The sequence below is a fragment of the Lampetra planeri genome, chromosome 58, assembly GCF_965212315.1.
Source record: "Lampetra planeri chromosome 58, kcLamPlan1.2.h2, whole genome shotgun sequence".
Classification (NCBI taxonomy): Eukaryota; Metazoa; Chordata; class Hyperoartia; order Petromyzontiformes; family Petromyzontidae; genus Lampetra; species Lampetra planeri.
In genome coordinates this window covers 3,104,541-3,120,898 of record NC_136164.1, presented here as the reverse complement: position 1 = coordinate 3,120,898, position 16,358 = coordinate 3,104,541, and the positions used below count along the sequence as shown (strand labels likewise).

Here is a 16,358-nt window from a genome sequence, read left to right as displayed (position 1 = left end):
ACACACACCACAGACACTACACACACACACCACAGACACTACACACACACCACACACACCACACACACTACACACACACACTACACACACACCAGACACTACACACACACCACACACACACACCACAGACACTACACAAACAACACAGACACTACACACACACCACAGACATTACACACACACCACAGACACTACACACACACCACAGACACTACACACACACCACAGACACTACACACACACACACCACAGACACTACACACACACACCACAGACACTACACACACACACCACAGACACTACACACACACACACCACAGACACTACACACACACCACAGACACTACACACACACCACAGACACACACTACACACACACCACAGACAGACTACACACACACCACAGACACTACACACACACCACAGACACTACACACACACCACAGACACTACACACACACCACAGACACTACACACACACCACAGACACTACACACACACCACAGACACTACACACACACCACAGACACTACACACACACCACAGACACTACACACACACCACAGACACTACACACACACTACACACACACACCACAGACACTACACACACACCACAGACACTACACAGACACTACACACACACTACACACACACCACAGACACTACACACACACTACACACACACCACAGACTACATACACACCACAGACACTACACACACACCACAGACACTACACACACACTACACACACACACCACAGACACTACACACACACTACACACACACACCACAGACACTACACACACACCACAGACACTACACACACACACTACACAGACACTCCACAGACACTACACACACACACACTACACACACACCACAGACACTACACACACACACCACACTACACACACTACGCAGACTACACACACACCACAGACACTACACACACACACCACAGACACTACACACACCACAGTCACACACTATACACACACACACACTACACAGACACACCACAGACACTACACACACACACCACAGACACTACACAGATACACTACATACACACCACAGACACTACACACACACTACACACACTACACACACAAACACTACACAGACACTCCACAGACACTACACACACCACACACACACACCACAGACACTACACACACACTACACACACACCACAGACACTACACACACACACTACACACACACCACAGACACTACACACACACACACTACACAGACACTCCACAGACACTACACACACACACTACACACACACACCACAGACACACACTACACACACACCACAGACACTACACACACACTACACACACACCACAGACACTACACACACACACTACACACACACCACAGACACTACACACACACCACATACACTACACACACACACCACAGACACTACACACACACACCACAGACACACCACAGACACTACACACACACCACAGACACTACACACACACCACAGACACCACAGATACTACACACACACACTACGCACACACCACAGTCACACACTACACACACACCACAGACACACACTACACACACATTACACACACACCACAGACACTACACACACCACAGTCACACACTATACACACACACTACGCACACACCACAGTCACACACTACACACACACCACAGACACTACACACACCACAGACACTACACACACACACCACAGACACTACACACACACACACTACGCACACACCACATACACTACACACACACACTACACAGACACACCACAGACACCACAGACACTACACACACACCACATACACTACACACACACACTACACACACACCATAGACACTACACACACACACCACAGACACACACTACACACACACCACAGACACTACACACCACACACTACACACACACACTACACACACACCACAGACACACCACAGACACTACACACACACACTACACACACACACCACAGACACTACACACTACATACACACCACAGACACACACTACACACAGACACTACACACACCACACACACTACACACACACCACAGACACTACACACACACCACAGACACTACACACACCACAGACACCACAGATACTACACACACACTACGCACACACCAGTCACACACTACACACACACACACTACACACACACACACACACTACACACACACCACACACACGCACACTACACACACACACACACTACGCACACACCACATACACTACACACACGCACACTACACAGACACACCACAGACACTACACACACACCACAGACACTACACACACACACTACACACACACCACAGACACTACACACACACACCACAGACACTACACACACACACACTACGCACACACCACATACACTACACACACTACACAGACACACCACAGACACTACACACACACACCACAGACACTACACACACACACTACACACACACCACAGACACTACACACACACCACATACACTACACACACACACTACACACACACACCACAGACACTACACACACACCACACACACACACCACACACACACACCACAGACACTACACACTACATACACACCACAGACACACTACACACAGACACTACACACACACCACAGACACTACACACACACCACATACACTACACACACACACTACACACACACACCACAGACACTACACACACACTACACACACACCACAGACACTACACACTACATACACACCACAGACACACACTACACACAGACACTACACACACACCACAGACACTACACACACACTACACACACCACAGACACTACACACACACACACCACAGACACTACACACACACTACACACACTACACACACACACACACACTACACACACACTACACACACGCACTACACACACACTACACAAACACACACCACAGACACTACACACACACTACACACACCACACACACTACACACACACACACTACGCACACACCACATACACTACACACACGCACACTACACAGACACACCACAGACACTACACACACACCACAGACACTACACACACACACTACACACACACCACAGACACTACACACACACACCACAGACACTACACACACACACACTACGCACACACCACATACACCACAGACACTACACACACACACCACAGACACTACACACACACACTACACACACACCACAGACACTACACACACACCACATACACTACACACACACACCACAGACACTACACACACACACCACAGACACACCACAGACACTACACACACACCACAGACACTACACACACACCACAGACACCACAGATACTACACACACACACTACGCACACACCACAGTCACACACTACACACACACCACAGACACACACTACACACACATTACACACACACCACAGACACTACACACACACTACACACACTACACACACACACACCACAGACACTACACACACACACACTACACACACCACAGACACTACACACATACACCACAGACACTACACACACACACTACACACACCAGACACACACACACTACACACACTACACACACACCACAGACACTACACACACACTACACACACACCACAGACACTACACACACACACACTACACACACCAGTCACACACTACACACACACCACAGACACTACACACATGGGCTGCTAGGCTGTGCTGTGGCTGGACTTGCGGGTTTCATAACCCAGCCAACGCAGCCTCGCCTGCCGGAGGAACTTGCCAATGTCCAGAACTTTCAAGGATCTGAGAGCTCCTCGAACTGTAATCCGGCCTGGTTAATCCCAGGATGGATCGGAGGCAGGCCACCCTACGTATCACACACACACTGTACATTATTGTTATTGTAATATATACATTTTCAAATAAACTTGTAAATATACATGAGGCAACGTTGCTTTGTTTGCGAGTGTAGCCTGGGTTCAAAGTGTCTTGGCTTGTGTGAGGTGTCTTGGCTCTCGCCAGGAGCTGGGAGTGCATTCTCAGCGTCGGTGGCTGGGCTTACGCTCTTGGCCGGTTGGAGGAGCTGAATTCTACATGGTTGACATGACAACCACCTTTGTGTTGTAGGTTTTTGTTAAGTCACCTGGCTTATTACATATAATTTTGTTGATATCTGCATGCAAGAATCATTTTCACGAGTTCCTTCTGCAGGGTTTGGCCCCCTTCTTTGAGGTAAATCTCGTAATAAATTTTTGTACGGTAGTTGGTGATGCAATTATATGAATGGCGCCAGAGAAAATGTAATTATCATTTATGTGACGTGAGAACGGAATATAACGCCTCGTATTCGCGACGCTTTCCGTACTCTTGAGCTTATATTCCCTGTTGCTTGCCAAAATCTACGTTTATGATTTGATTCACGTCATACAGATCTCATAGTTACTAAATGTATTTCAAAAATAATTCCAGGAATCAATTTATTTCCCAAATGAAGGGAAGGCAGTACTAGATTTTAAGCGTATATTACTGGAACGCGCAAGTTGACCCCAACACCCTGGCTGTCCGTGCTATCACAAATCTCTCTCGACGCATCCGCTGAATCCAGGAAAACAGTTGACTTCCCATTTACCAGGACCACAATAACGTCCTTCGTCATCGCTTGAAGTCACAAGCCCTTTTTTGGACCCATGCACTTAACCTCTAAAGATGCGAGTTTAACCCCGATGAAGTTTGGAGAGCTAAATGGAGTTCAAAATAACTCACAAACACCTTGTTGTGAAAAAATCCCTGAAGTCATGTAGGTAAAAAAATGTATAATAATTATAAAATAATAATAAATGAAAATAACAGTAAATTTAGCTGTGACGGTCCCACCTGAAGACGGAGACTTGTGTTGCCTCCGAAACGTCGTGATTTAATTGAGTTATTTTCATTTATTATTATTTTATTATATTATTACTATTTTACCTACGTGACTTTACAGAAAAAACCTAAGAGTATGAAACCTTGCAGTCACGAAAGCTTCAAATCTAGAAGAAAATCCCTGGTTTTGATCTTCTACAAAGCTCATGGCATCCATACAAACCAAGGCCGATGCGGATACCTGATGCACTAATGGAAAATTAAAAACTTTCCAGTGTGCGACTGCGGTCATCCAGAACAAACCGTACATGTGGTGACGCGATGCCCGATCCACGAGTACGAAGGAGACATCGCCGCGATACACTCCGCCGCTCCTGACGAGGTTATCCGGCTCGACCTCTTGGATGTGAAATTGTTGCTCGGCATCTACGTCAGCCAATGGGAAAGGAGGAGCGTGTATATCAAAAATGATCCGTCAAACTTTTGGCAACAAAAATGGCTTATTACACAGCTACATAAAGTTTACAATATGTAATTAAACACACAATCATGACCTTGTAATACAAAAAAAGATCCCCATTTAGACTGTTAGGCAAGTGCTGTTAACACGCATGAATGAAGGCCCGCACGGCACGTGAGGGGATGGGTGGACAACACTTTGCCTGGCCGCCTTTGTCTCCCCAGTGCCGATATTGCCACACCATACAAGGCACTCAATTGCAGCTGAGTTGATCTAAGGAGAGGCCCAGGACCGGTTCAGATAATCGTCACTTGTGTTGGCCGTGAGCATCGAACTGGTGTCGCTAGGTTTGTAGAACAGTGAGTTAACCACTGCACCTCCACTCCCCCTCATCTTGTAATAGCGCACACACTAACACACCTCAACTGGGCATTAAGACCCACCCAATGCAAGTTTTCCAAATCTGCTCACCCAACAACAGCTGCCATTCACCACTACGTGGCAGTATTGTCACCACAGCACTTGTGCAAGGCTCGGTGCACTTTGAAGCCACGCGAAGTGCCGAAGGCCCACTGACAGGTCACAGAACAGACCCAGGTGTTGTGGGTTAACTGACTGAGATGACTGGCAGATGCACCACCCGTGCTCCACACTGTGCCAACTCGCTGAGTTTTTAACACCTGAAGAGCCTCTCATTGTTGTGAGTGTCGCTTCTCTGCCCTCCACTGTTGTTTGAGGGCGAATACCTCCAACTGCCCAGTCGGATCCTTCACGAGCCTCCTCCACACACACACACTCACCTACTGGAGCACAACAAACACCCATTCATGGAGTTGGTCAAACATCCTACTCTCGGACCATAGAGCTTCGTAAATTGTTGGTGCCGGTTCTGCCCGCCCTTCTAGCGTGCCTGTGGTTTCCTACACCTCCGAATCATTCTATTTTTAATGAGATGAAAACCAAACGCATGACACACAATTCAATTAGAAGATGCACCCCCAACTTGTGTGTTTAAAAGCACAGGGGAAGAAAAGCACGTCTAATAATCCAGAGAATAGGGTGGGCACTTTGACGGAGTGGAAACCTTGAAATTCACCCCAAATGAAACTGTGATTAATTCAACAAGGAAATAAAATTACATAGCATGGTGAAGTGTATTGGTGCATCTGACAATCTGCTGAAATTCTCAAAGCCAGTTGCATTACTTGCTGCTGCAGGTCTATGGGTCACTTTTGCATGAATTAAATTACAACAATTAATCTGAAAACGAAGATCCTTTAATCATGTGATGACAGATTAATATTCCATGATGGCTGAGATTTTTAGTTGCAGCCATGAGGCTAAGGGTTCATAACGGCCATGTCAGTGATCCGGAGCCAACAGCGCTGAGATCCTGGGTTCAAGCTCTGGGTGTCTCTCTCAGAAGGTCCAAAATGATTGGGTCAGAGACACTGAGCCAACAATACTGAGATCCTGCGTTACAAGGCCTGGGTCTGGGTGTTTCTCTCTCAGAAGGTTCATACTGAGATCCTGCGTTACAAGGCCTGGGTCTGGGTGTTTCTCTCTCAGATGGTTCATAATGGCTGGGTCAAAGAATCGGAGCAAACTCTGCTGAGCTCCTGGGTTCGATCTGTGGGTTTTGGTGTCTCTCAGGGGCTTATAAAGGCAGGGTCAGAGGCTACAACGGGCCTTACGAGAGAATGAGAACTGAGCTGCATGTACAGCTCAATAGGCCTGACTCAGGTTATAAACTTCTGACCTCCGACTTATCGTATAGCAAGAGGGACGCCGCAGCAGCAGACGGAGTCAGTGTGTTTGTCAGTGCTGGATTATACTAGGAGCTAAATGTTTTAAAGCTATCAATTCCGGTTCCACTTGCTCTATTACTATAGTATTATACTGCCTTCAACTTTTATGAACGATTGGGTGTTTAAGGTTAGCGATTTGTCATTATCTGGCTGTATAGCAAATGAAAACATACAACTACTTTACTATGCAAGTTGTTGTGAGCGTCGCTCCTCCGCCCTCTGTTGTTGTTGGAGGGCGACTGCCTCCAACTGCCCAGTAGCAGCAGTAGCGTCCTTCACGAGCCTCCTCCTCCACAGAGGCCGCTCCACATCCTCCCGTACCACATCACTCCATCTCTTCTCTAGCCCGTGCCGTGCCCGTTTAGCCCCCTCGATCCGGCCGAACAAAAGCTGTGCGAGTCTATGGGTCTGAACGCGTTTCCATGCAAGTGTAGGGCCGTTCGCGTACGTCGATGGGTCTCTATACGAGTCTGGGCCTACACGTGAGTCTGTGGGTCATCTGCACGAGTCTGTGGGTCTCTACGTGAGTCTGTGGGTCTCTGCGCGAGTCTGTGGGTCTCTGCGCGAGTCTGTGGGTCTCTGCGTGAGTCTGTGGGTCTCTGTGGGAGTCTGGGCCTACACGTGAGTCTCTGTGCGAGTCGATGGGTCTCTATGTGAGTCTGTGAGTCTCTGTGCTAGTCTGGGCCTACACGTGAGTCTGTGGGTCATCTGCACGAGTCTATGGGTCTCTGTGGGAGTCTGTGGGTCTCTGCGAGTCTGGGTCTCGAGGCTGTGTGTGGGTCTCGATAGGAGTCTGTGGGTTTGTATAGACGTGTCCCGGTAGTAATCCCCTGGCTATCAAGGCAGAGACCATCAACCCGCCACACTTGAGTACCCAGATTAACCACACGGTCGAGTCCATTCCTGGATTGGAACCCAGAATCTAAACGGAGTTAAACACAGTCGTGGGGGGGGGGGGGGGGCATTTCGTCTACCAGTGGGGGGCTGCGGGTCTCTGCCAGTCCATGAGTCTCTGTGCTAGTTTATGGATCTCTGTGCTAGTTTATGGATCTCTGTGCTAATGTAGTTGTCTCTGCGCTCGTGTTTAGGAGTCTCTGTGCGAGTCAATGAACGTGCGGGTGGGTGAATGAGAGACGCGATTGGAGCGGCCACCTCTGTACAGCACCGCGAGTCCGCTGTGCTGTAACGCGCTTCGCGTGGCGGGGTAAAGTGTGGTGGTGGTGGGTGCCCTCTCACCCTCTCCCAGGGTGTGCACTTGCCGAGAGATGTTGTCCAGCGCTTGCTCTCCTCGTGCCCGTCTTCCAGCAGTGGCGAGAACGATCAATTGCAGGACTGCACCTTAACCTCGACACCGGCGATGTTTGTACACATTCCGTCAGCCACGCGGTCTGCGAGTCGACCCAGAGCGAGGCCAATGGCCGCTCCCGTCACCTTCACCAACAGCGGCCATGACACCGGAAGATAACTTGGCCCGCATGTGACGTCACTCCGCACCAGCGTCACGTGCGCTGCACCACGCCACGTGTTCTATACACGAGGGTCCTCTGTAAAGATCCCCCCCCCCCGCCATAGGAATGTGGAATTTCCACCACAGGCTCTGCAGGGTTGTAAACAGGCATCGAGCCCAGGATGCCCTCGATGTGTCTCGTTCGAACAGGAACTTTGTGGGTGCCGCTGCACGCGTGGCCTCCCTTAGGTCGACTCAACCTTAAACGGATGCACGGAGTGGACATTGCGAGTGCGCACTGCGCGGTGGAGAGCGGTGGCGCGGTGGTTAGCGCTCCGCTACAAACCCGGTTTCCCGCATTCAATTCCCACTCAAGACCAAACAACTGTGACTGCGATTGTCCAAACCAGTCGCGGGCCTCCCTTGGGTCGACTCAACCTTAAACGAGTGCTTGGTGCAATGTGTAAACATCGCCACTTGGTGAGACAAAGGCGGCCCGGCGTGGTGCTGCTGGCTCCCCACACCCTCGTGTGCCGTGCCGGTCTTCGTAGGTGCGATGGGACTCGTCAACAGCACTTGCCCTAACATTGTCAACGGCTATACGGGACCTTTGTTTTGTGTGTGTGTACTGTACGTGTAATGTGCGATGCAATTCTAGTCAAGAGGTCGATAATAGCTTTCGCACATCGTGAACATGAGTGCACACAGCACACGTGAACACGCCTGCCGGTTTCATAAAGTCTGCTTGGCCAGGATCGACACTTTCTGTCTATATTCGTGCGGGTTATGTGCCGAGACGCGCGTGCATGTGACAGGGGCATATTAAACAAAGCGAATACTGCTCATACCTGTGCTGTGTGCTGCTGGTATGCGTGGCGTAACACCACAGCGAGTAGCAGGCTCAGTACCAGTAGCTCCTTGGTCAGGGTCAGTGCCAGTGGCTACTTGGTCAGGGTCAGTACCAGTGGCTACTTGGTCAGTGGCCGGGTGGCTTTGTGTGCTACCCCCCCCCCCCCCAGGCTGCTGCCTACTGCTGAGTGACAGCGTTAGATGTCAGCTGCTTGGTTGCGTCTGACTTTCACCGTTGGCCACTGCACCCCGAACAGATACAGCAGAGATGCACGTTCACATGGCTCCTCCCAGTGTTGGGTACGGGCAGGTTAGGCTTGATCACAAACGGTCATCGCAACATTTGCCACTAAAATCGCGCAGCTTTATTCCCAGGCTAGAGGCAGTTCAATAAAACAAAAGATAATTCTATATTGAATCCCCTCCCACCACCGCCTCGATCCGCCTGGCAGGGTAGCGCCAGTCAGGCGGCAGGTCGCGTGGGGTGGCACAAAGTGTGGGTACCTCCCCCCCCCCACTTCAAAGACGTTTCGACAGCGTGGAAGAATAGGCCAAGCTCCCTCGAGTGGAGGTGCCTCCGCCAGCAGTGATGTGAACAGACAACTGCAGGGCTGCACCTTTACATTTTTTCTTCAAATTAATGTGCCGTATGCTGGACATCCCCCCCCCCCCAATAACCGGAAAGCCTCGTCTCAGAATCCGGCTTTGAGAGTGTTTCTGTTGTTGTTGTTGTGGTAAAGCTGTAGATGGGGAAATGGGCAAAGCTCGTCACCCAGCGGCTGTCTCTGGAATCGCTTTAACCCCACCACTGTAATGGATAAACGGGTTTATTCGACAGCCTCGGACTTGTGATGATAACCGATGGCAATGCTACGGGGATTTTACACAACTCGAGAAAGGTGCCTGCGCAAGTGGGGCTCGGGATAAATAAGGGCGAAACAGAAGTCACGTGTCAGAAGTTTGCTCAACAATTGGAGGCGTTTTGTCGGAGGGGCAACGACTGTAAATCTCAGCGTCGCGTTGTGAACGCAGTGTGGTTACTAGAGGTGGGCTGCGTCCGTAACTGCACCTTACAAACTCCTAAATTATAGAAAGAAAAAAAAAGATGGTAGCACTTTCGCCGGGTCAGGGGTCTCGGCCGGCGCGAGGAGGAGCGCGTCAGGCGGAGCTGCTGGCGGTGACGAAGGAGCCGCTGTGCGCTTCGCTGTCCTGCGCCTGCTGCGGCTGCTGCTGCTGCTGCTGCAGCTGCGCGGGTCCCGGGCAGGTGAGGGCGGAGAGACGGGTGGCCGACAGCCCCGGGCAGAGGCCGGCGCACACGACGAGCAGCCGCACCACGCGGCGAGCGGCCGCGAGCACCCCTCTCTCCGTCTACACGCACGCACAGGCAAAGGTCTCCCGTGTAGCCTTCACAGACCCTTGGGCCAAGTGCGAAAGCCGCCACGGCACACGAAGAGGTGGGTGGCCGGCACCACGCCAGGTCGCCTTTGTCTCCTCGGTGGCAGTGTTTACATACCGCACCCGGTACTCAATTGAGGCCAGGTCGACCTAGGGGAGGCCCACGTTCAAATAACCATCACTGGTGTTGGCCGTGAGCGGGAATCAAACTCGGGTCACCGGGTTACGTAGCGCAGCGCGTTAACCGCTACGCTACCACTCCCCACAATACACAGGCACAAACACACACAGTAGACGCATGCGGACACAATACAAAGACACACACGAGAGGCATGCAGGTGTAATGCACAGGGAGTGCCTCGTGTGTGCGTGGCGTCACCACCTGCAGGTTGACGTGCAGGAGGCCCGAGTGATGCCCTTCCGCCAGCTTCTGCACCACGTCCAAACCTACCGCCAGCTCGCTCGCCGGCCTGTCTGTCAACAACACCAACCACCATTCAACGTCGCCGCCGCCACCACATGGCAAACCCACTCACCACCACTCACACGGCGTAACATTTCACTGGCACCACAGCCGGTCAACAACAACAACCACTCACAGGCGGCAAAACACGGTAAGAGTTCCTGCGTGGGGCGAGTTCACCCGCACGGCGGGTCCGGTACATGAGGAGAATTCTCAAGCGGTTGGGCAGCGCCGAGTTTCCTTGCGGTTTTTGCGGCGTGTGCCCCGTGCCGTGGGGGAGATGCGGTTGAGGGTTCAGTGAAGGAGGAGTCGAGCAAGAGGATGGGCCAGGTTGTAATCACCAGCGAAACGTCACGGTACTCAAATTGTAAATGTTGTGGGTTTACTCTGCTTCGACACACCGGTTTGCTGAAGTAGTAACTAATTGGCACATTTGGTTTACTTGAAATACCTTACTAATTGGCTGTGTCGGGCGGTGGTAGGTTAACGACACATTTTTGTTTACACGCGCCAACCCAAAAAAAAAAACCTTTATTATGGATAACATTGGTCGCTCAAGCCTACGTGCTGCTAGGCTGGGCCTGTTCGCTGAGTTGGTTCACTCTTAACATTCATCCTTAATTGTTTTCTAAATGCCGACTGACACGGCCAAGTACACGATTGAGTGGAGCTTACATTGTGTGGAGGACATACTGTGACATTAAAATTGGACATTGACAAGAACAACTTGATGTGGTTAAATTTTCACTTCAATTTAGATAAAATACAACTCTTTTCAGCCATTGCTTTGTAATGACCACGGCGTAGGATGTACTGTCAGCGGACTAAGTAATGTGGATTGAGGTTAAATATTTAGCACAATTAATATTTCAGAGTGAAGTAATTTAGGTTTCATGGCAGTAGGTGGCATGAAACTGCGAGAATCACTCGGCTACCAAGCATCGACAGACATTTATTGGAACAAAAATGCACAGGTCGGGTTGTGGGTTTAATGCAAGCGGGTTGGGCCGAGATGCGGATGTCCGTATGTTGAACTTCTTCCGAGCCGTACATCAGTATATAGCCAACTGGAGGATCTAATGAAAGTGGGTCGGGTCAGGTCAGAGGTCAAAACATGAGACCCACTCTGCACCATGGGTCACCAACAACCACCACAACCAGCACCATGACCATCACTCACAGGCAGCACACGGAACCGACTGCCAACCACCACCACTCACACGGCCAACACCACTGTCACACAGCTGATGAGCACGGGTCCTCTACCTTTAGTGATGGCGAAGAACACGCGGCCGATGAAGAAAGAGGCGGAGAGCAGCCGTAGGGAATCCTCCACCACTCGCAGGCTGCGCACGCGCACACACACAGAGGCTTACAGCTACATACACACAGAGGCTTACAGCTACATACACACACACACAGAGGCTTACAGCTACATACACACAACAACCGCCATTCGCCACTAAGTGGCAGTGACGTCACCACGACGCTTGTGCCAGGCCATGTGCACCTTGAGGCCACGTGAAGTGTCGAACGCCCGCTGGCAGGTCACGGGGCAGACCCAGGTGCCATGGGTTGATTGACTGAGATGACTGTACTCTCTACTACATCGGGACGAAGATCCCCCCGTATGGCCTGACAGACTTGGAGTCAGTGCTGTTCGCGAGCATTTATGAAGGCCTCTGTCTTCCTGGTGGTGATTACACACCGCACCAGGTATTCATTTGAGGCTGATTGGACCTAGGGGAGGCCCAGGACCGGTTTAGAAATTCCTCACCAATCTCGGGTCGCCAGGTTCGTAGTGCAGTGCACTAACCACTACACTACCTACGTAGGTCGACAAGATGACAAATATCCCCCTTATAGCCATAGCACAATTTTGGGGCAAGTGCTGTTAATGAGTAGCACCTATTAAGGCCAGCAAGGAATACGAGGGGGTGGGTGTCCAGTGCCACGCCCGACCTCCATCGTCTCCCCAGTGGCGATGTTTACACACCACACCAGGTACTCATTTAAGGCTGATTTGACTGAGGGGAGGCCCAGGACCGGTTCAAATATTCTTTGTGATTATTGGCCGTGAGCGGGAATTGAACCCGGGTCGCCGGGTTCGTAACGCGGCGCGCTAACCACTGTGCCACCGCTCCCCACATATGTAGACATACACTCAGACAAAGATACATACACTCAGACAAAGACACCCACGGACGAAGACGCCGTCTGGCGTGCACGCGAGGCAGTGGAAAGGAGGGTGCCGTGCCTGTTGATGCTGGTGAGGTCGATGAGGAGGAGGATGAGGTCAATGCGGGGTCGCCGGTGCTCGTTGTGCCCAGGGAGGGGCAGCTTCGAGGCGATGTGCCTGCAATGACATCACACACAACAAAACACGCCATGGCGGCCAATCAAAAACCTTTTGTGCAGAGAATGCTGATTTATATTTATATATCTATCTAATGGCATACCACATTTATAGGTAAGTGATACGTATACCGGATTCTTTCCTACATCCGCACTCTCTAACCCAGTAGTATTCCTATCCCACAGTATTCCTATCTCACAGCAAGGAGGGCCGGGGGTTTGATTTCTAACTCGAGCACTGTCCTACATGGAGTGTTTATGTTCTCCACCCGATACTCACACGTTGACGGTGGGTGGGTTCACTTACACGTTGATGGAGAAGGGGGAGTTGATGCGGCACATCGCTTCGGCAAGGGCGCTCTGCCCGGGCCCCACGGCACCCACGAGCTGAGGTCAGTTCCACGACAGCACGCAGGACACGCGGGTCCGTTACACGACAGGACACAACTCAACACAGAGCACATGGGTCAGTCAAAGAGTCCACACAGCACTCGCAAAGTACTGTCAAATTACAATAACCGCCGTTCGTCAGTAAGTGGCGCTTGTGCCAGGCTAGGTGCACTGAGGCCACGTGAAGTGTCGAAGGCCCACTGGCAGGTCACGGAAGAAACCCAAGTGCCATGGGTTGACTGAGATGACTAGCAGATGCAGCAAATGTGCTGCCCACTGTGTCAAAAAGTAACACGCGACAGTACACACAGAATCACAGCCGACAGTGCACACAGTAACACGTAAACCGCACAGTACACACACACAGCCAACACTGAGACTCAACACAGGACACACAATAAACAGCACATTTACAACACAGTAACAACAAAGGCGGTGACACACGAAAAACACAGTACACACACACAGTACAAAGATCCCCCGTATAACCTTCACAGGACTGTTGGGACAAGTGCTGGAAAAGCACACGAGGGGTGGGTGGCCAGCACCACACCCGGCCGTCTTTGTCTCCCTAGTGGGGATGTTTATTTCACGAACCAAACCAGGTACTCGTTTGAGGCTTAGTCGACCTAGGGGAGGCCCAAGACTGGCTCAGAAACTCGTCACTGATGTTGGCCGTGAGAGGAAATCAAACTCGGGTCGCCAGGATTCGTAGCGCAGTGCGCTAACCGCTACACTACCGCTAACGGCACACTCAGTGCACAGTAACACAACAACCACCATTCACCACTAAGTGGTGGCGACGTCACCACGACGCTTGTGCCAGGCTAGGTGCACGCTGAGGCCACGTGAAGTGTCGAACGCCCGCGAGCAGGAGGTCACGGGGCAGACCCAGCAGGTGCCATGGGTCGACTGACTAAGATGACTGGCAGATGCACCACCGGTTCCCTTACTGTGCCAACATTAACACACACAGAGTAACACACACAAGAATAACAAACACAGAGTACGCAGAGTAAGATAAAGATCCCCCATTTAGCCTTAACAGACTGTGGTGGCAAGTGCTGTTAGCGAGTAACACACACACAGTAACACACAGTACAAACACACACAGTACACACACACACAGTACACACACAGTACGCACACACACACAGTACACAAAGATCCCCCGTTTAGCCTTAACAGACTGTAGGGGCAAGTGCTGTTAGCACAGTACACACACACAGTAATACACACACACAGTATACACACACAGTACGCACACACACAGTAACACAAAGATCCCCCATTTAGCCTTAACAGACTGTGGTGGCAAGTGCTGTTAGCGAGTAACACACACACAGTAACACACAGTACAAACACACACAGTACACACACACACAGTACACACACAGTACGCACACACACACAGTACACACACACAGTAATACACACACACAGTACACACACACAGTACACACACACAGTACACACACACACAGTACACACAGCAACACACACATAGTACACACAGTACACACACACAGTACACACACACAGTAACACACAGTACACGCACAGTAGCAGCGCCCCGTTCCTCACCAGCACCGTGGCCGTACGCGGCTCGGGAAGTTTCGCGAAGGGGTGCAGCACGGCCATGGGTGCCGCGAGAGTCACTCGATTCTCCCTCCGGTCTCTCCCCGTCTCCCTCCCCGTCTCCCTCCTCGTCTCCCTCCGGTCTCACCCCGTCTCCTCTCCCTCCTCGTCTCCCTCTCCGTCTCCCTCTCGTCTCCCTCCGGTCCCTCCCCGTCTCTCTCTCTCCCCGCCTCCGTCTCCTCTCGTCCGTTGCCGAAAGCGAAATTCCCGCCAAAACGTCCAACCGGTGGTGGGAAACAACTTCCGGTGCGGCCTGAGGACGTCACATCCCTCAATCGCAATGACATCACATCTCCCGGTCGCGATGACGTCCCATTCCCCGGTTGCGATGACGTCAAATCTCACGGTTGCGATGACGTCACATCTCCCAGTCGCGATGACGTCACATTTTCCGGTCGCGATGACGTCATCGCCTCCCCCGACGCTTTAATCGCATGCCGATACGGGCAACAACAATACAAACAACACGTGTTTGTCAACAACACATGTTTGTTTATATTTATAAGATGATCAATAATGTCTGAATTGGTCTGTAATCAGCTCGGACACTGGACAGGTTTGTTATCAAACCCCGCCTCACACAACCGGCGCGTGACGTTACCCTTCCTCCAGGCCTTGCCGCCCGTGATGACGTCACTACTCATCGATATATCTCGGAAAGACGTCATCACGCATCTCTACC

At 51.1% G+C, this 16,358-nt stretch overlaps 1 protein-coding gene and 1 long non-coding RNA gene across 3 annotated transcripts; both read right to left on the bottom strand.

The window, feature by feature from the left end:
• Positions 1 to 3,512: 3,512 nt before the first annotated feature.
• LOC144735976 (uncharacterized) lies at positions 3,513 to 8,599 on the bottom strand. The gene is made up of 3 exons (XR_013588703.1): positions 8,399 to 8,599; positions 5,180 to 5,297; positions 3,513 to 3,876 (listed from the first exon to the last, which is right to left on the bottom strand). It is a non-coding gene; the product is annotated as an uncharacterized LOC144735976 (long non-coding RNA).
• Positions 8,600 to 9,777: 1,178 nt separating this feature from the next.
• CENPM (centromere protein M) lies at positions 9,778 to 16,358 on the bottom strand. Of its 2 annotated transcripts, XM_078618539.1 has the most exons (7): positions 16,278 to 16,358; positions 15,623 to 15,929; positions 13,956 to 14,035; positions 13,551 to 13,649; positions 12,560 to 12,639; positions 11,213 to 11,304; positions 9,778 to 10,803 (listed from the first exon to the last, which is right to left on the bottom strand). In XM_078618539.1, exons 2-7 carry the CDS (start codon positions 15,677 to 15,679, stop codon positions 10,594 to 10,596), a joined length of 618 nt encoding a protein of 205 aa, XP_078474665.1. In that variant the 5' UTR covers positions 15,680 to 15,929; positions 16,278 to 16,358; the 3' UTR covers positions 9,778 to 10,593. The 2 variants fall into 2 exon arrangements, with proteins under 2 accessions (XP_078474665.1, XP_078474666.1); XM_078618540.1 differs by lacking the exons at positions 9,778 to 10,803; positions 11,213 to 11,304; positions 16,278 to 16,358 and adding an exon at positions 12,170 to 12,369 and having other exon boundaries at positions 15,623 to 16,257.